This window comes from Hippocampus bargibanti, linkage group LG09, assembly GCF_051943395.1.
Source record: "Hippocampus bargibanti isolate YZ-2025 linkage group LG09, ASM5194339v1, whole genome shotgun sequence".
Lineage (NCBI taxonomy): Eukaryota > Metazoa > Chordata > Actinopteri > Syngnathiformes > Syngnathidae > Hippocampus > Hippocampus bargibanti.
In genome coordinates this window covers 15,124,776-15,147,180 of record NC_142742.1, presented here as the reverse complement: position 1 = coordinate 15,147,180, position 22,405 = coordinate 15,124,776, and the positions used below count along the sequence as shown (strand labels likewise).

At 42.6% G+C, this 22,405-nt stretch overlaps 1 protein-coding gene across 4 annotated transcripts in view; it reads right to left on the bottom strand.

The window, feature by feature from the left end:
* Window positions 1-22,405, bottom strand: part of prkd3 (protein kinase D3) — a 42,357-nt gene that overhangs the window by 13,564 nt on the left and 6,388 nt on the right. For 3 of the 4 annotated variants that reach the window (XM_089003930.1, XM_089003929.1, XM_089003931.1), the window contains exons 3-4: window positions 2,917-3,055; window positions 19-150 (exon numbers count right to left, since the gene is read on the bottom strand). In XM_089003930.1, the coding sequence (XP_088860056.1) occupies window positions 19-150; window positions 2,917-3,055 (271 nt within the window). The remainder of the gene's footprint in view (window positions 1-18; window positions 151-2,916; window positions 3,056-22,405) is intronic. The other variant, XM_089003932.1, reaches the window with a different exon arrangement.

The following is a 22,405-nucleotide window of genomic DNA, read 5'->3' as shown; positions in this document are numbered from 1 at the left end:
CGTGTGTTTTCGTCTAACCTTCACATTTTAGCCCCTGCCGAACAAGACCCCATAACATCTCCCCGCAGTAGTCACAGAAAGTGGGGGCTTTGTAGGAGTGAACATAAAGGCCATGAGGTCGAATCTGGAAGTCTTCAACTGTGGCTTGGGCTAGAAACGAGTAAAATGATGTAACCAATCTTGAAAATCAAAAGTCATTCAGAAAACAACAACAAAACTTAGGGATGAGAATAAATATGAAACTGATATAGAAGTGAGGAAAACGGAGAACTCGTGGACATTGGATCAAATTCATTTCAATGTCAATATTGTTGACACCAAATCCCATTTTCAAAGTGAAATACAGAAATGGATTGCTTGCAAATGTGGCTGCTGTGTCTGCATTGTTACAGCAGAGGGCGTCATATCTGTGTGGGGACAAAATAAAGTGGACTGACAGATTCCAGAGAAGTGTGCCATATATATGTAGGTGTTATTATTTATAATTGAGAGGGGCTGTGGGATTTGTCTCTCTTCCTCTTTCTCGATTATCTCACTTTATGATTTTGTGTCAAATCATCAGTGACTTCATTGTTGGCGGTAAGAGTTGGTTTGTCATGTGAACCTGTGACTCACTGAAAGCGAGACGTCTAAGATTGTGAGGTGACAGCTGCCAAACAAGCACGTGCATTTAAAGCTTATTTTCATCTTGTATAATGTGTGTATAAGTACTTTTTAAGCTCACAGAAATGGAAAGATTCCTACTTTCATTCAGAGTTCACATATCGTCATGCCACTGGCATGTCGTAGTTTTTTTTAATATGGCCATAACAAAGAAATAACAGCCCTGCGTCAGTCTGGCAACTGGTCAAGAGTGTGAGTAAGACATTCCGTGCTACCTCAAATAAGCATGACAGGGCTCCAACACATTTTGAAAATGCATGACAATTGATGACCTCAACTTTGTTGGCAATATTCTCTCCTTTTGAATTTGATGCCTGCAACACGTACCATTGTTGGGAACATTGTTTACTTGCTTACTGGCACAGACAAAATGAAGAGCTGCATTCAGGAGTACAAGTTAAATAAAATAACTTGTGCTTCCTAGTCCTCACATGCCGGTAATTTTCATGTGAAGTTAATTGACCCCAAAGCACAACTTCATGCAATCTTTTGGAATCACTTCTCTCAAACAGAGCCTGCATCTGTTGGCTTTAAGGCAGCACATTTTCCATTCAGAAGCCACAAGTTTAAATCAAAGTAAAACATACAGTGTTCTTAACAAATGCCATACTCATATGCCACAAGTACTGTAAAAGAAAAAAAATCACATTGTCCAGGGTAATAAATGAGGAACTTATGAAAGTGGGTGGTACAAGATGGGAGTGAAAAACAGAACAAAGGGACAATCGGTCAGGCTGAACCACAAACCTCATGGGCCCACATGGCCTTTGCAGAGTAGGCTGTGAGCAAGGCCCGGCCTGCATATCAGAGCATGTTTACACACCACAGGCGTACTACAATCACTTATTGCTGGAAAAACAAGTCTTCTTCTTTTGAGCTCGGAGCCAAGAAAAAGCCACTTTTGCCCCTTTCTTGAAGCGAACAAGCTCTTCTTATTCTCTCACCCAAAGCCACAGGATACAAATGGAGGTTGGTTTAGCAAAACTGACGGCTAATGATGTGACAAATTGTTGGGCGGAAAAGATTCAGAGTTACTCTTGTACCAAAGTTGAAAACATAAATGTGCTGTGTAAGTCTTGAACTCTGTAAAAGTCAATGCTGTGGCGTTGACTCGGCGGCATGTGGCAGACTGTCAAAGCACCTGCAGCTGGATATTACAAGGTTGAAAAGAGAAAAAGCAGGGTGGACAAAGAATAACAAAGGGTGACACAAAGAGAGCACAAGACAAACACAGACAGTGAGAAACAGAAAAGAAGGAAGTTCTCCAGTCTACATTCCTCAGCCCTGATGCCTGAAGTATCCGCAGATCCTGAACCTACACAATTGTACTCTACCTAAATCCCTGCAAACAATACTCTGGGCTCTGAAGAGGGGAGGGGACGATTCAGCACAGGTGATGTCAGGTGCTTCCTGATGTTAACAGATTTGACAACGGTTATTCTAAATCATTTGTGATCTCATCATTGCTCAGGAAGTAGATTCTAGCCTTTATTGCTGGGAGTAGCACACACAAAACAGCTGAGTAACTGACACCAAGGTCTCGTGAAATAGTAAATAGTAAAGTGTCAGTTGATTCATGAGTAATCATTCAATGACAATGGAACTTTATCAGATCAATAGCTTATTTGTCTCATGATGACTTTGTTAATGCAATTATGGAACAAATTACTTGACCATTTTTGTTTCTTCTGTCTTTTCTAAACATAAAAAAGTTAAAATGATGCTGACCTGCGATACAAATTTGGGATTTTTAGCCAAACTAGTTGCAAATGGTTGGACGCTCATAAAAACTACAAACCCAATTCTATTGCTGCATCACCTCCCCCAAAAAGTTGGGACAGGTGGAAAAAAGATTGTCAATGTTGAGCAATGCCTGTTCAGAATTTCTCATTGGAAAACAAACTGAGAACAGGATGGTGCCATGATTAAGTTTAAAAAGCGCTTCCAGTATTGCTCAGTCATTCACAGTAACGTCACCCAGGGGTGACGTTACCCTCGGTGTGTGCACTGGACATGATTTGCAAATCAGTGTATTCTGTTTTTATTTATATTTAACATAATGTCTCAACATCAAGGGAATTAAATTTGTACTTTAGAAACATTACACGCTGCATGAGAAGCGTGGCCACATTGCTCCGAGTTCAGCAGGGTTACGTTGTCATCGAGCAGTTTCTTTGTACAGTATATTTGCCATTTGAATGTATTTCAAAATACGCTGAAAGAAATCATCAAGTTTCAAGACAGCAAACATACCAGAGAGAACCACCTCAATTAGATCGCCCTCGTGGATGTCTTCAGTTGAGGTCAGCCTCTGCAGGATGTTTTCATCATTTAGGTTGTGGCGGAATAGCAAGATCTTGTCGTACATGCCAAAGAAGCCGCATTCTGGGAACTAAAGGGAAAAGACAGGTCAACCTGAAAGACCTGGAAAGTCTTATACAATAAATGACAAAAGTCATGTACAAGGCAGAAATTGTGCAGATTACTGTCAGCATTGTTCTGTTGGTATATATAAAAAAACTGCAGAGAGCTTTGAAAATTGCATGGTGATAAAGATTACTTTTGACTTGTATGCTTCATCTAAACAAGCACCGTCTATTCAAGTCATGGCCTGCCCAGGAGTTGAAACTTGTGTGATTGAGGAGCAAAAAAGGAGTAAGAGTGAAGCAGTCAGCAAGAAGAAGGTGGAGGAGGTAAATATCCTGAAGCAAGTGGTGGAGAATCACAGTTCAGTAAGTACAGAATCAGTCAAATACGAGTCATTTCTGTTACAGAGGCTCGTGTATTTTGAATGAAGGCTTCGGTTAAAGCAACATGAGAAAAATGAAATGAACATATAGACACTTTAACTCGCGGCACTGCCCTCTAACCTCCATCCACTCCATTTTCAAAGACACTAAAAAGAGTTCTATTTTTGAGGATTTGCTAGCAGATCAAAACGTGATACACACATGTTTGGAATTGTCATGTATCAATGGTATTCAGGTAAAATCCAAGGTACTGTGATTGTGATTGCACCTACATCTCAATATGATGCCAAGCACAGGGCAACGGCAGATCTAACAGCTGTTTCCGGGGGTGGTACACAATGGGCCGCATGTGACAATGCAAGTGCCACAAAAGAGTACCAAGGCTGGCACCGACTCTGCCAATATGGCATGTTATGACACCTGCTGATTCATAGTTGGATTGGATTGGATTTGCCTTTATTAGTCTCGCAGTGGAGAAATTTACATTTCACAGCAGCAAAGTTATGAAAGGAATGCCAAGAACAACAAAAAATGAATTAAAAGAGATTAATAATGGAGCGGTTTTCTTCGTTCACTTCCATTACATCCCACATTCCAAAAGCATGCATGTGTCAGGCTAATGGAGCACACCAAATTTCCCCAAGGTATGAGTGTGAACACAAATAGTTTTTTGTCCATGTGTGCCCGGCGATTGGCTAATTCAGAGTTACCCCATTCTCCTGCCCAAAGAAGAACGCCCGTAACCTCTTGTGAGGATAAGTGGATCAGAAGATGGATGGATGGATGGATGGATGGATGGATGGATGGATGGATGGATGGGAGGGATGGATTGATGGATAATCATGGAGCTAGAAAAAAAATTGTGTATCACAAACATGTCTCAGAAGATCAATTTAAATTCTGAATGCAAACTGACCCCAAAGAAAAAAGAAAGACAAAAATCACCACAAAGCCTCTGGCTCAACTACATTGCATGTGCCTTTAGGAAGAAAAAAATCCATGTCAGTGCTGCTCCGATCTACATACTCATACCCAAGGTTCCCCTCATTACCCTTTGAGGTGAACAGTACTGTTTACCTGAAACTCTCAAAACCATTGAACCATTGGCAGGGAGAAGAGGGCGTAGGGGGCATCCTTCCTGTGGTGACTGCTGTGTCACAGAAAGGTTTTCACTCGGCTGACATGCCAACTCTCAAACTCACACACACACACACACACACACACACACACGCACACGCGCACGCACACGCACACGCACACGCACACACACACACACACACACACACACACACACACACACACACACACACACACACACACACACATACACACATTAAAAAATGTCAGTGCAGCTGCCAGCTGGTGTCAGCACCTCTGAGCATCCAGTGCAATAGTTTCCATAGAAAACAGGTCTCAATCTGCACCAGGAGCAAATGCAGGGTAAGAGGGCAGAGGATAATTCTTTTCTTCCATACCTCATTAAAGCAAGTGGAAGCCAGGGGTGCAAGAACAATAGACTGGCATGATTCTGACAAATTCCAACAAACCGTACCTGAATTCATACTCTGCTCACGTGCTGCTTCCTTCCTACATTTAAGAAGATTATATGCCGGTGGAAGCAAACGTTTCATTATCATTCTCCTGTACACAAATGCACACTTTTGTGAAGCATCACCAACACATGGTAAAATATACATCTTTAGAGACTGTAATGACCTGGCATGACTTTTGTCATATTCAAACAGAACAATTTGAATGAGTGCTAGCGACCAAACTCAACTAAAGACTCAAGAGCAGAGAATCTACTTGTGAGGTCCAAAATGTCATTCTGGAAAGATGAGTGCACAAGGGGTTTGCACGAGTAAGCTTTGGTGAAACGATCTGATATACAGTAAAGTCTCATTATATCGATATCGGTTATATCGATAGTACTGCTTATTATGATACTATTTCAATGAACGCAAGGAGAAAATTTACATGCCGCAGGATCGGATATATCGATATTTTTTCCGACTCCCGAGAATATCGATATGAGACTTTACTGTATTATCGATATGTTAAAATGTGTTATGAGTAAAGAAGACTGTCTTAAGAAAGTAGAGGCACATAGCAGCTGGTGTGTGTGAAGATAGCCAAAAACAGATGAATTCACACTGATGAATTCTAAATAAAACCAAGACAAAAGCACAGGACACACTGTATACCCACTAGCCATATTTTCATCCATTTTCCGAACAGCTTCATGCTCATAAGCGATGTGGGGGGTGCTGGACCCGATGTGAGCTGTTTTCATCATGCCGCATGTCACCTTGCAACGTGACATCGGCAGGAATTTCCTATAATGTGCAGAGCATGTTCACGGAAAAGACCCACATTAGACTGCAGTTTATGAGTACCATCCGCGCTAACACCGAGTGACAATTTACAGTTCTCCCTTAAAGGACAACCGACGCCTCTGGACAAGTTGTGTCCATAATTTGTAAAAAAAAAAATCACTTCAAATGACTTCTCCTGAGGGGGTGGGACCTTCTGAAACTGAAACTTGTCCAGGTTATTTTGAAGTAGTTTTGGGACACTTCAAGTCATTTTTATTGGTGTTTTTCATTTGATTAAAAATATCAGCCTGTGTGTTTTGGGTATTTTAGATGCTATAAAACGTTTTTCTGATGAAACAAAAAAATTGTGTCGGTTGTACTTGAACCTATCATGAATGTTTTTGGAATGTGGGAGTAAACTGGAGTACCCGGAGGAAAAAAAGAGAAATTGTGATCATGTTCAAAATTTGATGGCATAAAGTATTCATTCATTCATTTTCCGAACCACTTTATCCTCATGAGGGTCACAGGAGGTGCTGGAGCCTTTCCCAGCTGTCTTCGGAAGTAGGGAAGTCAGCGGGAGCCCCCCTCAACCAGTTTCCAGCCAATCGCAGGGCACACAGAGACGAATTACCATCCGCATTCACACTCACACAGACAATTTAGAGTGTTCAATCCGCCTGCCATGTATGCTTTTACTATAGGTCGAGGCACTAACCGCTGGACAATTGGGCCATGCCATCAAGTATTACATGTATATCTGTTATGGATACCAAATTATTCTCACTCTCATGTAATCCACAGGATGTGCAGGCACCACGTATGCATATGTTTTCATTGCTGCCATACTTTGATATTAACTCATTCACTGCCAGACGTGCAAAGATATGTCCACTCCTGTGCCAGGGTTTTTGTCATTGTCACTTGAGTTGCAGGACCCATAGAATATTGAGTTTTGGGACGACATAAACATTCAATGCAGCGTTAGAAACCTTGGACTCTTTTCTTTTATCAGAAAAAATAGTTAATTCCTAAATCATATGGGTCCGGAGTTATCTGAGCTTGAAATGAGGGAAGCTGTCCAAAATACATTGCAATACACACTGTACATTGGTTTACATAGCGCTTTAACAACAGTTGAAGCTGGAACAAAGCGCTAACATGGAAAAAAGGGAGATGCTGCCCCCTTCGGGAAAAGAAAAATTGGATTGCCAGAGGCCATGGCCAACGCTTTTTTGCACCCAAGCATGAAAAAAACAAAACCCGAATAAATTTGGGAATGTCGCTCTACGTCCTATTTTCAATTCCCAAATAAATTTATGAATGTCAGCGAATGAGATGAGATGGCCAATTTGTTTAACATGCACGCGACAGATTTTTCATAAACGACAACTACAGTATCTTGACTTATCACAGTCACAAACCTTTCCGTGAGATGTCATTCCAAGTCATCCATTCGAGGTCTCAGAGATTCTTTTAAGGCATGTCAACAGGACAAACAAAACAGGTAACAAAACTCGCAATAAATGCTCCCTTACCACCTGAGTGAAACATTCACAACCTTGTGCTGGTCACCTATCAGTGAATTGACCGTTTAGCAAACGGTTTACATCATAATAAATGTAACCAGTTAGAACACTTACAATAATGATGTTTCTGTGTGGAACATTGAACCACAATCAGGAACGAAAATACACTGGTTCACTGATTTAGCTCGGGGTGCGGAGATGATGAATGTCACAAGATCAGTGTGATACAAGGTGCTATTACCAGATGAAGACAAATGTTCTGTTTGTAAAAAATAATTCAGGCTAATCACACTACCCGGGAAATCATCCAACACAAGTCAAGCTGTAAATGTTTTTTTTCCTGTAGAATGGGTTGGATGACGGTGCACTGTTTTGATTTACAACAAGTAAAATGGTTTGGATAATGGATAGGTGGATGGACAGAAAACCCAAAAGAAGGTGCTACTTCATCAGTTGATATTTTAATGAAAAAAAGATATATAATTCTGCATAAAACTGAAAAAAGAGGCCCGACCACATTACTAAAGTATTTCCCGTCAGCAAAAAACATCTAACACAAACAATTAACGGTTGTGTTACATCTGTAACACAGCAGCAACCCTTTACATAGTCCAGAACTGATTGTGACATTGTCCAGAGTTTTTATAACAACCTAAAGCCAAATTGTTATTTCAATTTGCAAGAAATGAAATGTGTCTCCAATTTCAGGAGGAAATGGGTGGACTACTGTCATCTGTACACTGCTCATCATTTCATTTAGCAAATTGGTACAAGAGTTTTGCCAAGAGTTATAAACAAATGAAAGAAAGACATTGCCAGGCCTGAATGGTTTCCAGTCAGTTGCAGGGCATATAGCCATTATAAGAGCATCTGCTTGCTGGTGCCATAATGATGTCAATGAAAGAGAGAGATAAAAGAATGTTAAAATGTTTTGTCCTGAAACAATTAAACATTTTGAGGGAAACAGTTTGACCCTGGAATTGATGTATACATTAGTTTTTTTTTCATGAAAAGAGTGTTTTGAAATATAATTACATTGGACCAGTATTCCAGATCTTTTTTTTTCTTCATGCTGGAGACACCCTGAACCAATTTGGAGTGTTCAATCAGCATGTCATCCATGTTTTTAGAATGTTGGAGGAAACCGGAGTACCCGGAGAAAACCCAGCCCACGACCACTGTACTGTACTGTGCTCACCATTGAACCACCGGGCTACCCTGTCCCAGATCTGTTACACTAAAGTGCGTTCATGCTATCAGTTTTAAACTAAAAATATATTTTGGTGTGTGTGAACATATGACTCATCAGTGTACATTGTGTGCTTGTCTGGCCCTCTTTCAAATAATATAGGGATTTGAACTACCATACTGCCAAGAAAAAGACATAAGAGCTTGATTTAATATCACTCCTTTCAAAAAAACTCATTGGCGGTATTTCAGACCGCCACAATCAGAATCATCTTTATTGCCAAGTATGTAGAACACACAAGGAATTTGTTTCCGGTAGAACATGCTGCACTAGTATCATCATCAAAAAATTGTGAAGAGGCACTACACACTATACACAATGATGGGTTTCTGACCAAACTCCTTCTGAACTCATATCATGTTTCTTTAAGGTTCTCCATAGATAACCCCACAATTATTACACACGGCCTCTGACTATTGGAATTAAGAGACAATACTCTTCTGCAGTAATATTCCATCGTGAGGGCCAAGGCAATGAAGCAGAGAGGAGTTATTGGTGGTGAGATCAATGTTTGGTTAGTTTCCCTTGTGTCCCCAATGAAAGCCAGGTGGCTTTTCAGCCAAACTGATTGTATGCTAGGTGATGTGTAAAAAAAAAAAAATTCAAAGTGAACGTGATACTTTTTAATCACAAATATCAACATCAACATTTTTTTATGCTCAGTTAGTGACAGAAGCTCAGCTGGCGTTTCCGTACTTGTGTGAGCATGTCTACATAAGTATTGCGTGTGCTAACAGCGTCAAGAGACCAGGCAGAGAAAATGAAGCCTGAGTCACAGGATCTAAAGCGTCTCAGGAAGAGAGCAAAAGTGATCTAAGACAAGTTTGGCTCAGCCCTCGCAACGATCCTCCACTTGTAACTCCGCCTGAGAAATTCAGTACAGCTCATACTATATCTCACACTGGGCAATTAAACAGGTAAGCCTAGGGAAATTCATGCGAATATTACATTGAGAGACGTTATGAAATGAGGATGTTGCAACATGTTATTGTAGGTTTTACGTTTGCAGAAAGTGAGTAGGAGATTCACTCCTGTACACATCGATGAGAACGTTTCTTCAGCCGTCATCTGTACAAAAGTGAAGGTTTCGGACGTTTCGCCTCCTATCCAAGAGGCTTCGTCAGCGAACTAAAGTCTGACTGGTCGTATCGGCCCCATTTATATATCCCTAATGTCCTTCATTAAACCGGTCTGGTGGGGTGAGGTTCAATTTGGATCGTTCATACAATAGCCTGCTTAGGCAAAACAGGTTAGGCAACTTTCGCAATGCTGATGAGGGTCGTTATGCTGATAAGGTGATACCGGGGGCAGTGGGGGTAATAGGCCAGTCGTTAGTTAGGAATGTAGGAACAATCAGTGGGGCCACAGGGAGGGGTCCTCTGCCCCCCAACCTGAGAGTAGGGACCTATCATAGCTGTGTCTGGCGCCACCATGTCTGGACATTAGGGATATATAAATGGGGCCGATACGACCAGTCAGACTTTAGTTCGCTGACGAAGCCCCTTGGATAGGAGGCGAAATGTCCGAAACCTTCACTTTTGTACAGATGACGGCTGAAGAAACCTTCTCATCGATGGACCACTCCTGTACGACTGAGAGTTTACACAGACGTACTCCTGTACACACTTATGGGTTAGAATTTTTGAACCTTATTCCTCTTTGGATCACTTTTTTCTTTCTTTTTTTTAAGTGGCCAAATTCCAAAACTCTAGCTGTCACCTCTCTTAAAAACAGAGACCAAAAAGCAATATCTGCCAATGTTTAAACAGACGGGGAAGAATAATAGCAAGTGCAGTGGAGGGAGAAGCTATGTGAACATAAGCCGTACAGACTGTGCTGCCTTGCTGACCACAGCAGATTGGAGAGCAGGAGCAGTGAGAATATGGAAACAAGGAGTGGCTCCAAGAGGAATGAACCAACTACAAGTAGAACAGTAGAAAGGGACTCAGTGACAGACAGTCATGTTAGGAGACTTTTTTGAAGACAAACTGTAGTATATTTATTACATTGCAGCCATTTTGTTCTCAGCCATTTTTTCCCAGCACAGTCAGTTTCATGGTGGAATTGATTTTTGCTGTTGTTGTTGTTGTTGGTTTCTTAAACAAAAAGTGAGTGGCTTGGTACTGAGGGTTCCAGTCCACGATCTGGTGGTTGGAGATCACTGCTCCAGAGCATGGCATTTTTTTCTTCTTGTATTATTGTTGTTTCAACATTAATTGCTCTTCCGCTGCCACCTTCCTATCAGTTTGACAGATCATGCACTTCACCGAAAGACAGGAAAGGCACAACTGCTGTGAAAACAACATAGAAGAAGTCAATTTAGAACCTGCTGCTGCCAGATGGATCAAAAGTGTCAAACTGATATCGTTGTTCACTCAGGATGTGCAGCAGTAAAATAAGAGACAATTCAATATGTATTGGCATTCATGCGGTGCGATAGGATTAATGGACTTGACATTTTAAAGTACAGTGGTACCTCGGTTCTCGACCATAATTCGTTCCAGGACCCTGTTCGAAAAGCAATTTTTTCGAACACCGAAACCATCTCTTTGCTCCTGTCACAGCGGGGGGGAGTGGGGCGGGGCTGCCTCTCCCCGCCGTTCTCTATTTGCTGTCAATTCTCTAATCACGGACACAGGGCATTTATACGGTTCGCGATCACCTCGCCAATACCGGATGATTGACTCACCTCGCCACCGTACCTGGACTCTTCCTTCGATGCGCGAGTGTATCCGGTCCAAGGCATTTTCCCTCCGTCCCGTAAATTTATGTAATCTTCCGGGATTGCGTAATTTTGCACCACCATGTGCCATTTGCTTTTTGGCGTAGTAAGCGGGTCGGATCACCCCCTGCCTTCTTACTCGCTGTGTTTTCTTTGATTTGTGAATAAACATCCTGCTTGGGTAGTACGTGTCTGTTTTGGGATCCCGAACATTCCACTACGTTCCGACGAGTCAGCTGCCATCACTCTCGCTCCGAACGTGACAGCTACGGATGACGCGGCTACAGGATGTTCTTTTCTCTTAAAATATCTATCCAATGACACTTGCTATCACTCCCACAGCAACATCACTAGATTTCACAGCCTCCTTATTCTTTAATATCGTACTGATCATAGATTTCGCCATGCTGTATTCCATCGCCAGATCAGACACTCGCACACCTCCTTCATATTTTGCGATTATTTCTTTCTTAAATGCAATAGTTGTACGTACTACTTTAAGCAGCACTTACTTTCTTTGGAGGCATGATTAGGGGCTAAAACTTTTCGTACACCTATATTAAACGCTAGAGCAAAACGCAGCACGTCCGCTACCGACAACAGTTGGTCACGGAGAGAGTGATGCACCCGTGCGCCGCTCAGCTCCCCACCCTCGCGTACGCACTCACGCGTCGTATTGGCGTTCGAACACCGATTTGTTCGAACAGTGAGGCGTTCGAGAACCGAGGTACCACTGTAGAACGATTTGATTCTATACTGTACGGCTCAGTTCCAGAGGATGTAATGCCATGAGTTAATTGTTGAAAGTAAACAACCATTTTCCAGAATAATCATGAACTTGTCAAAACCATAAACATGGAATTTCCGTCTTAGAGATGTAAAGAGAAGTGAGCAAGGAGCTTTTTCACTGTTTAAAGTGAAAGTCAATGGAGACAGGTTCATGACGCATATTGAGTTAAAATGAATTTGCCGACTTTTCGTGCCATCCCGATTGTTAAGCCACAGTACACAAATTACCCTCTGCATATTATTCATAAGTGGAGCCTGTCATATTCAAATAGTTGGGTCTGCTTTCAGGAAGGATGGATGGAAGTGTCATTGTCACTTGACATGTTAGTCATTGAACAAATGAATTTCACAGATGGACATAAGAGGTGGATTTTAGAGTTACTTTTGAATGTCAACTCAAATGGTCAAACCAAAAAAGCAGTTGGGTTGGACAAGAACTGGGTAATAGAGTGGTTTTTAATCTTGATAGAGGCACCGAAGTCCACCAATTTCGTATGTTCATTCAAACCCTTCTTTCAATGACTGTGCCGACTAACTGCAGACTAGACTGAGGGGTGGACCTCGGCGGAGGAACCACCGAACCACTGAGACCTACTCACCGAACCCCTACGGTTCAATCGAACCCAGTTTAAGAACCACTGGGCTAATATGACAATATAGATAAGAGAAGTTGATAACATTTGATCGTGTCACTTTTTGACGATTGTGTCTCGCGACATTTGTCACCGGAAAAAAAATTACATAATACATCACAGCTTAATTCAATGGGTAAAAAATGTAGAAATACCATTTAACTCTGCCTAGGTTGAGCATGATTACTGTTCCATTTTGGGCTTTCCACAATTGCTACGGAGGAGTGAGTCGGTCAACACATAGTCCCTTCGTGCTATCTCTGACCATGCTCAGTTTACCAGTGGTTCAATCCAAGGATCAAAAAGTCCAATTTTTAATGAGTGGTTGTGAGGTAGGCTCTTCCAGTGAACACAATCTGCACAATCTGAGATTTATTCCTCTCGGCTTTTGAAATGCGCTTGTGCATAATGCTGAATTACTTAGGGTGCTTTTGGCTTCACAAGGTCAAAGTCACAGGCACCTGACTAATGAATGATTCAATTTACGATTGGCTAACGATTCAATATTAATAACGATCACAACCCATTCAGTCGGCATTAACAAGAGATTGGATTGATGTGGGGATAATCTGCCCTCACTGGCTTGGTGAAGGGCATTCCAAAGCAAAGCTGCACTTGGTCGCAGCCCTCAGGAGATGATTTGGCACCGACTGAATGGTGGATCGTAAGATACTTTCTGTACCCTATGGAGGCCTGCCAATGGGTCTGGCCCAGCCTTCCCTGCCCAATGCCCTTGGAGAGGACCACCCTTCTTTGCTCTGTCATTCCGACTCTTGTGGCTGAGCCTTCTGTTCTGCCATGCCACTTTACATTTAGAGGAAAATGAGGCAACAGAAATGTGCAGTGCAGATGGTAGAAATTACTTAGTTCACTTAACTTCAGAGATGCCCCCCTCTTCAACCGCTTTCTCTCCCTGTTCCACAAATTACTCCAAGACCAGGGAAATTGATAGATTCCTTGTGCAAGAAAGCCTCTGAGTAACACATGGAAAACTTGGAGTCAGGCAACTTCCATGGCTTTGGAAGACTTCGGCGTATACGTCACATACTGAAAGTGTGAAAGTGGCCTCGGTTAGAAAAGAACTGACACCATAACAATGTGTATTCAGAACCAATAGCAAAACTGCATATATTGACTCAAGAATGACCTATTTTTTCTGGTGTGAGTGCTAAATGCGCTCTCTAGGAAATGTCTGGCACCATGTATATCACACAAAAATGTGTCCAAACGGGGGTTCATTTCTTTTCCGCAAGATTCTGCTCATTTGGGTCAGTGTGAACTAAACTCGAGAGGCCATGAAATATCCCGTCTGTATTTTTTTTTCTTTTCAGGATTATTATTTTTTGTATTATTCATTTGTTATGCTTGTTATGCTTATTCAAAGAACAAATGACGCTGTAATCAAACAAAAAACCCAGCAGCCTGCTGCAACACCACATAATTCATCTTGAGAAGGAACACTTCCTGCAGATGACTTGCAGAAAGAAAAGTGATAGTTCCGACAAGTGAATAACAATTGAAAGCAATGTGAATAATATTCTTCAATTTATCTGTAAAATCATGAATCCAGCCTGTTTGTGCCTGGAAAATGTATTTTGTCCTGCTAATTACAGAGACAGCTATTCAGGCTTTAGCCAGAGAATGGAAGCCACAGAGAGGATTTAAAAAATGGTAGGGAAACCTGTGGCTGTGGCAAATCAAAATTAAAGTAGCTGTTATAGAACTCAAATTGAAAGCAAATGCTAAATTCGTTCTTCCATTATCTATGGCAAAACTTTTTCTTCCGACTCAAAGAGCCATAGCATTCCCCTTTTGATAGCAACAGAAAGTTAGGCTATTCTCACTCTTTATTCCTGCGTACTCCAATGGAGAAACAATTATGGGCACAGCTTCCTGCAAGACACAAGAAGTAGCAGGAAACTATTTGTGACTGCAGGGGTTTAGTTCAACTTTCTTGTTTCATTTCCTAAACAAATCATTAACCCCGCACCATTTGAAAATGTCTTGTTTGTGGTTGTACTAACAATCAGCAGTGAAACTATTGCCACAAAAACAATGTTTTGAACATGCGCCCTGGACATAAAGAGAATGGTGTGTGTAACCCCGATAGCATGGAACTCAGTGATGCTCAGATTGAATTTATTTGTATCAAATTACCTTGGACTGTCGTTGACATTGAAATGAAAAATTAATGCTTTCTCCAGCTTCACTGTAAGAAAAGAATAAGACCAGCAGGAGAATCGAGGAAAAGATTTCTTCTGGCGTCATCTGTACTTCTTTGAAGGTGTCGGACGTTCAAAGAAGTACAGTACAGATGGTACAGTGAGACCTCAACTTACGAACTTAATTGGTTCCCAGACAGAGTGTGTAAGGCGAAGTGTGTAACTCAAAAAAAATCCCATAGGAAACCATTAAAATGGGAATAATCCATTCCCGGGTTTCCATAAAATATAGTTTTTAACTAAATAAACCTTAAAACTACACAAAACATACCTTATTCTATGTATTATAAATGTGCTATTGTATTGTAATGAAAGAAATACACTGCATTGTATCATAAAGTCACAAAGAGAGCCACATTACACGAGGACTGTAATTAAGAAGAAACCTTTTCCTCAATGGACCACTCCTGTACGACTGAGACCAGCAGGAGAAAATCAACAAAAATCTTTCCAATGGTTTCCTTTGATCAATGTTTTAAATTGCCAATACCGATCACCACTGAATGTGATCACCCAATGCCAATCATGTGAAATTGGTATAATATTTTGAATTTTAAAAGAATGACTAGATACAGTGAGACCTCAACTTACGAACTTAATTTGTTCCCAGACAGAGTGTGTAAGGCGAAGTGTGTATCTAAAAAAAAAAAAACCCCGTAGGAAACCATTAAAATGGGAATAATACATTCCCGGGTTTCCATAAAATATAGTTTTTAACTAAAAAAACCTTAAAACTACACACAACATACCTTATTCTATGTATAATAAATGTGCTATTGTATTGTAATGAAAGAAATACACTGCATTGTATCATAAAGTCACAAAGAGAGGCACATTACACGAGGACTGTAATTAAAGACATAAACTGTGCTGTAAAATAAAGTTTTTTTCAACTTCTTCGATTGCCCGAGACCGTCCCTTTGAGTGCACGGAAACACCTTTTGCAACAGATGCACCTTTGATGGCTTCTGTGTTCCAGAGAATGGGAGCAATGGTTGACTTAGCATAGCCGTGCTCGGCCACTAAATCACACAAACGCACACCTCGTTCGTGTTTTTCAATTATCTCCTTCTTCTCAGCGACAGTGATTTTCTTTTCTGTCTTCCTGGGCTGAACACGAGCCTGTGGTGGGGTTTTTTTTTCGGTCCCATCATAGTAAACTTATCAGCAAAAATCTCCAAGTAGGCAATCGACGTGTGCATTCAATGAGAGGGGGTGTGCAAAGTAGCGCCGGCTGGAGCACTGTTTGGTCGTGTGCTTCCATCGAAGATCACTCCGCCAGCCGTGGTGGGTGTGTATTATGAAAATAGTGCTTATTATAAGGTTTAATTTTCATAAATTAGAGGTTCTTAAGACGAAAAGAAAGATGCGGTGTTTGTAAGTTGTGGTCTCACTGTATTTTCCTAAATATGCAGCTGTTTGCAAATGCCAAAAATTGATTAAACACGGAGTGACCACACCTCATGTTTACACACAGCCTTGGGTTATGATTACAATGAAATCAAAATGACAATCTTGTAGGGTCTAAATCAGTGGTATTTATGAAATTGTAATGCCATCATTAATTTATATTTGTATTAATATTATTTTTTTAATTTTAAAAAGTTGACGAAAGAAAATAAAAGTGCTTCAAGTAACATTCTGAAAACCGTGTGAGACATACATAACTTTGAATAAGAAATCTCACGTGACATCATATCATGATGCTTTGCTAAACGGTGCATCAAGAAATATAAAACTGACTATGAAGATTACAACAGAAATCACACTTTAATTGCAACAATTGCTGATAAATCCAGACAACACTCCACAACCATTTGGCAACATTTTGTGGTCATCAAAGGTTTTCCAACTGCTGAGCTGAGCACAATACAGCGAGATGCAAAATGCTAACGCTAATGCTAATGCAAGCCCTCGGCCAGTAGGGATGCTTGTTCCTATCAAAGGCACAGCCGATGCATGTGTGTTGTGTCCGGAGGAATGAGAGGAGGAGAGTTGCTTTGTCAACGTGTTTATTGTGCCACCATCTTAGTCTACCTGCGGTCGTGACGTCACCGCTGCTTTACGACCTGTCGCAACATTCTGTAGCAGTGTGACATATGCTACATTTACCCCCCCTCCCTGAAGGAACCAAAAACACTTTGTAACAAGGGAAACCGGGTAGACTGCCGGTTTCCCTGCTTAGCCGTGTGGGTTATTCTGCCACGCGATAGGCTAAGCACTGGCTAGGGACTGAATATTCAAAATATGTGATAATTGTCCAAATTACCAAAGGGCAAAGGCGAACGCGAGCTGGCCGAGGCTCTGGCCCCACGGGCACGGCTGGTTCACGACGCTCTTCGAGGCGTCCCATCGGTGTTTTCTGATGTGTGACAGGACGTCAGTAGTCTTTGCTTGAGAAGTCGTTCGAGGGGGTCGGTGCCGCCACTCTCCTTAGGCGGCTGGCATGCCAACGCGACCCGTCAGCCAGACAGAAGGTGGTCGGTCCGCTTTGGGCGGTAATCTGGACTGGTGCTGTCCAGAATGAGTCCAATTTGTGAGAGCAGCACGGCCGGCGAATGCGGACCCAGTCCGACACAGTAAGTGTGCGTTGCTTCGTCCGGCGCTTCTCGTTGGGCCCTCTGCTGGCTGAGGAAGAGTAGGGCAGGCCGTCTGCTTGGTTGGAGCTTTCTCCACCCCCGTTGGCCTGGGGGTGAATTGTGGCACCCGCATTGTCAGAGATGGAAAAGCCGAGTGCACAAAACAAGTCCAAGCCCAAGAGGTTGGTGCCATGACGGGATATTTGGAAGGTGAAGGGGGGGAGAGTCCTCGAGCCATAGCGCACTGTGAAGGTGGCAGTGCCCACCATACCAATCTTAGTTTGGCCATAGCCAAACAAGTCCTCAGCGTTGGCCTCGATCTGGAGATGAGGAAATAGCCGTCGAACTGTGGACACGTTCAACAGTGACCTGGAGGCTGCTGTGTCGAGCAGGAGTGGTAAGCTCACTCCATCCAGTTCCACTGTGCACCACTTGAATGGCTTGGCGCGCGAGCCCACGCAGTGGATGGTGGTTCGCCTCGGCTGGTCTGGTGAGCGGCGTGGCGGGTATGTTGACGTGGGAGCAGAGCGGCACATCCTGGCGAAGTGGTTCCTCCTTCCGCAGTGCTGGCATCTCTGTCCAATGGCTTTGCAAGTTGGCGCGCGTGTGGGGTGCCAGGCAGACCCACAGTTGGCACAAGGTCTGCGTGTGTTGGCCCGTTGATGTCTAACGACATTTATCTCGGTACGGTCGTAAGTGAAGGTGGGAGCAGAGCGGCACATCCTTGCGAAATGATTCATCTTCCCGCAGCGTTGGCATCGTTGTCCGGTGGCTCTGCAAGTGGGCGCACGTGTGGGGTGTGAGGCTGACCCACAGTTGGCACAAGGCGTGCGTGCATCGGCCCCTTGATGTCTGGCCACATTTATCTCTGCACCGTCGTATGTAGAGGTGGAGTCGTAGGTGGCGGTGGCTTCTGGGAGTGGCGAGGTTGGAGCAACAATCTGTGCCAATGCGGGAGAGTGTGAAGGTGTGGGTGGGTTCACAAGCCGAGCCGTTAGTTGTGCTGCGTTCTCCAATTGGAACGCCATCTCCACAGCCTTCGATAGTGGGAGGTCGTCAGGGGACAATAACAGTTTCTCCCGTAGTTTGGGATCAATCGTGTGCTCGGCGAGTTGATCCCTAATCATTTCCTCCTCCAAGCGGCCGAATTTACAGAGGCCCGCTAAACACCGCAAGTCGGCAACGTAGTGGTGTACCGACTCGCCTGTTCGTTGCCGTCGTTGACGGAAGGCAATCCGCCGGACAATCACGCCCTGAGGTGGGGCGAAATGTCGGGCCAATAAAGTGACACAATCCCCGTATGTCTTCGCGGGTCCAAGAGAGCGAAAAATGCGCTGCCCCTCACTACCTAAACTGTGTATTAGCATAGCCGTTCGGCGTGCTTCGCTTGCTTCGTTTAGTCCGGTCGCCGTCAGATACGTCGTAAACGAGTCATACCAGCGGGACCACGGGACTGGTGGCTCACCGGGGAGCGCGAGAAACGAGGGGAGGGGAGCTGTGTAGAAGTCCATCTTCGTCGCCAATGTTGTGTCCGGAGGAATGAGAGGAGGAGAGTTGCTTTGTCAACGTGTTTATTGTGCCACCATCTTAGTCTACCTGCGGTCGTGACGTCACCGCTGCTTTACGACCTGTCGCAACATTCTGTAGCAGTGTGACATATGCTACAATGTGCACAGAAAATAATCCATAGCATTGACACATTGGCATTATAATACATGTTTGTTGCATGACTTAGTGTGGAACTACTTGGTGAAGCAGAACAACAGAGGAAACTGCAGCCCACGGTGACTGGAGTGCACACGGGGGTAAGATTACCACATTACATCTCAAATGCTTAACTGTCATTTTGAAGTCACAGGAGCTTCTGATTGGAATGATGTAAGACAGGGATGTCCAAATTCCGGCCCAGGGGCCAAATGTGGTCCGTGGTCAATTTTCATCTGGCCCACAGCCTACTTCATAAAATCAATGAAGTCTGGCCCACATTTAGATAAAATACAATGGGCAGTAGCGCTGTTACCTGCGTATGCTAAGTGCTGCCAGTAATTGAATGAATGAGCCCCAAAATATTCAAAAATGGCAATTCTCCACATTAAAACAATTCCAAAATGGTGACAATCAATAAAAGAACAATTACCGTATTTTCCAGTGTGGCGCGCCGGAGTAGAAGGCGCACCCCCAACAAATTATGTATTTTCAAACTTTTTTCAAATATAAGGGGCTACGGACTATAAGGCGCACCTTCAATGAATAAAAATGTTTTCCAAATATAATATATAAAGATATAAAAGTTTTCCAAATATAAGACACAGCATATTATAAGGCGCTACAGTAGAGGCTGGGGTTACGCACTACTTCTACAGAGGGAAATGGAGTCGGTGGCTGCTGACAGGAGTTGCCAGACTTGTTGTATTTTATTACTTCACATATAAGGCGCACCTGCGCATAAGGACCATGGTCATCTTTTGAAGAAAATGAATGCTTTTGTGAGCACCGGAAAATGCAGTACTTCATTTCAACTGATAAAAAACGTTAGTTTTACTGAATTTGTTCAGGTTTAGTTTTTTCTTGTGGGGGTGCAGATAAAGTGCTGGTCAGAGATCTGGCAATGTTTTCCCCTCTCACAAGGGGGCAGCATTTGCCTTTTGTACAGCCGCCCCAAATCAGGATCAGATAACTCCAGACCCATATAACTTAGGAATTAACTTTTTTTTCTGATGAGAGGAGAGTATAAAGTTTCTTACGCTGCATTGTTTGCAATGTTTATGTAGTCCTAAAACTCAATATTCTGTGGGGCCTGCAATTTGAATGAAAATGGCAAAAACCCTGTCACTGGACTGGACTGGACACACTTTTGCACATCATTTGGCAGTGAATGAGTTAAGATAGCTGACATTTGAATAAAACGGCAAATGTGAAACACAGAATGGCTGGCTAAAATTTATTACAATGAATTGCTGTTATATGTAAAGAACCGCCGCCCCCACACCAAATCTGGTGTGCCTTTGCAAAAAGTTTGAACACACCTGATCTAAGCTGAGGTCAGTGATCCACTGGTGGCAAGTGTTGACACACTTCAGCAGACTGTTGGGGTAAAAAAAATCTTCCCAATTGCCGTACATTTCTTGCTAGGAGTGAGGCAAGGATAGAGTGGAGTACAAAGGGCCTCCAGTCATAATTTCCACAGATATGAAAGCCATATGGCTGGTTTCATGAAGCAGCTGGTGCCGTGTACTGTATTTAGCAAGGTTTAATAGAAGAAATGCACTATAATGTGGTTCAATGTTCTGGACATGTTCTGTTGCAATAATGTCAACAACATTCTCATGTCAAATGATTTACTGTAGGCTCAGCAGTACAATCAGGGTTGATTGTAAACTGAGACGCATGCACTTCATTCTGGTGCACATATTTACATTATACAAAAGTATTGGAACATATGGCAATCTGACTCGTGCATCAGTAATCCACCCAGAGTGGAAGCGACCATATGTTAGCGTGGCAAAAAAACATGTTCTCACATGGTAGCCCAAAGTGTGAAAACCGGCTTCCAGACACGACTGTCCCAATGTCATAAATAAAATCGGCCAGCAGTCACAACTTGCTTCCTTTTCCGATGCTCGTTTATCATTGCTGTGAAAAGGAATATTTGCATCGTATTGTTTACATTTGCTGAAACGCGGCCCAACGTTTTCGCTTTGTTGCTAACTTTGTTTTGCCATGGCACTGTAGTAGTAGTAATTTGATTTAGATAGGGTTGACCTGAATTAATACCTATGTGCTACACAGTTTAGGCTTGCAGCGAACAGGGAAAGCCGGAGACAAGGCAGGTTCGACAGAAAAACAACACCAATATTCGGTCACGCTGCTTTGTTCCATCTCCCTCTCAGTTAACTTGCTTGTTGCTAAAGATAACATTAATTTCTCACAGACACACACGCAGGCACACACGCGCATACACACACGCACACACACATGCACGCACACGCATGCACACGCGCGCACACACACACACACACACACACAGTCTTGAATCAGAAACTGAAACGTGTGTGTGTGTGTGTGTGTGTGTGTGTGTGTGTGTGTGTGTGTGTGTGTGTGTGTGTGTGTGTGTGTGTGTGTGTGTGATGTTGCCTACAGGGACAGTTCGGAAACAGCTACATTCAACTAATAGTTTCACACGGCTTTCAATCAAGCAATCAATTAATGAATCCATCCGTGTCTGTCACTCAGTTCATCCATTCATGTCTGTTTGCCTATATAAGGTGTTGCCCCTGGGGACATTTCAAAATGTCCTCATGCATTTAAGCCAGGGGTCCCCAAACTTTTTCCTGTGAGGGCCACATAACTTTTCCCTTCTGTGATGGGGGGGCGGTTTCAGTTTGTAACAGAAAAAGTGTGACGATCGTAGGGGATCTTAAAAAATTGTTTTCCAGAAAGCCACACGTAACCAAATAACCCTTTCCAGGAAACAAATAATAACACTATTAATGAAACAAATAATAACTAAATAACCCTCTCTGAGTTCTTCACAGAAAAAAAAAACTGGATATAAATTAGACTATTTACGAAATAACTAAATAACTCTCTGGATTCTTCATACAAAAACATGAAATAAATAAGACTATTTATGAAATAACTAATAACTAAACACCTCTCTCTGTGTTCTTCATCGAAAAAAAGCCATGGAACATTAACTTTCTGTTGTGCCATGCACAATCTTAACAGATAAAAGTTCAGCTCAGTTGTCAGAGCAGAATCTCTCTGAGACATATGAGCAGCCTCTTAAAAGTTCTTGTGTTCCTTCCTTATAATCTTTTTGTATGTTCCAGTAGGCTTGTAGACACCGCTGTTTGCAGCTCTCTCTCATCAACTTCCCTGTGAAAACCACAAAGGAAGCAGGTTGAGAAAGTGAACTAAGTGATACAGCACCTACACAGCACAATACATTTCAC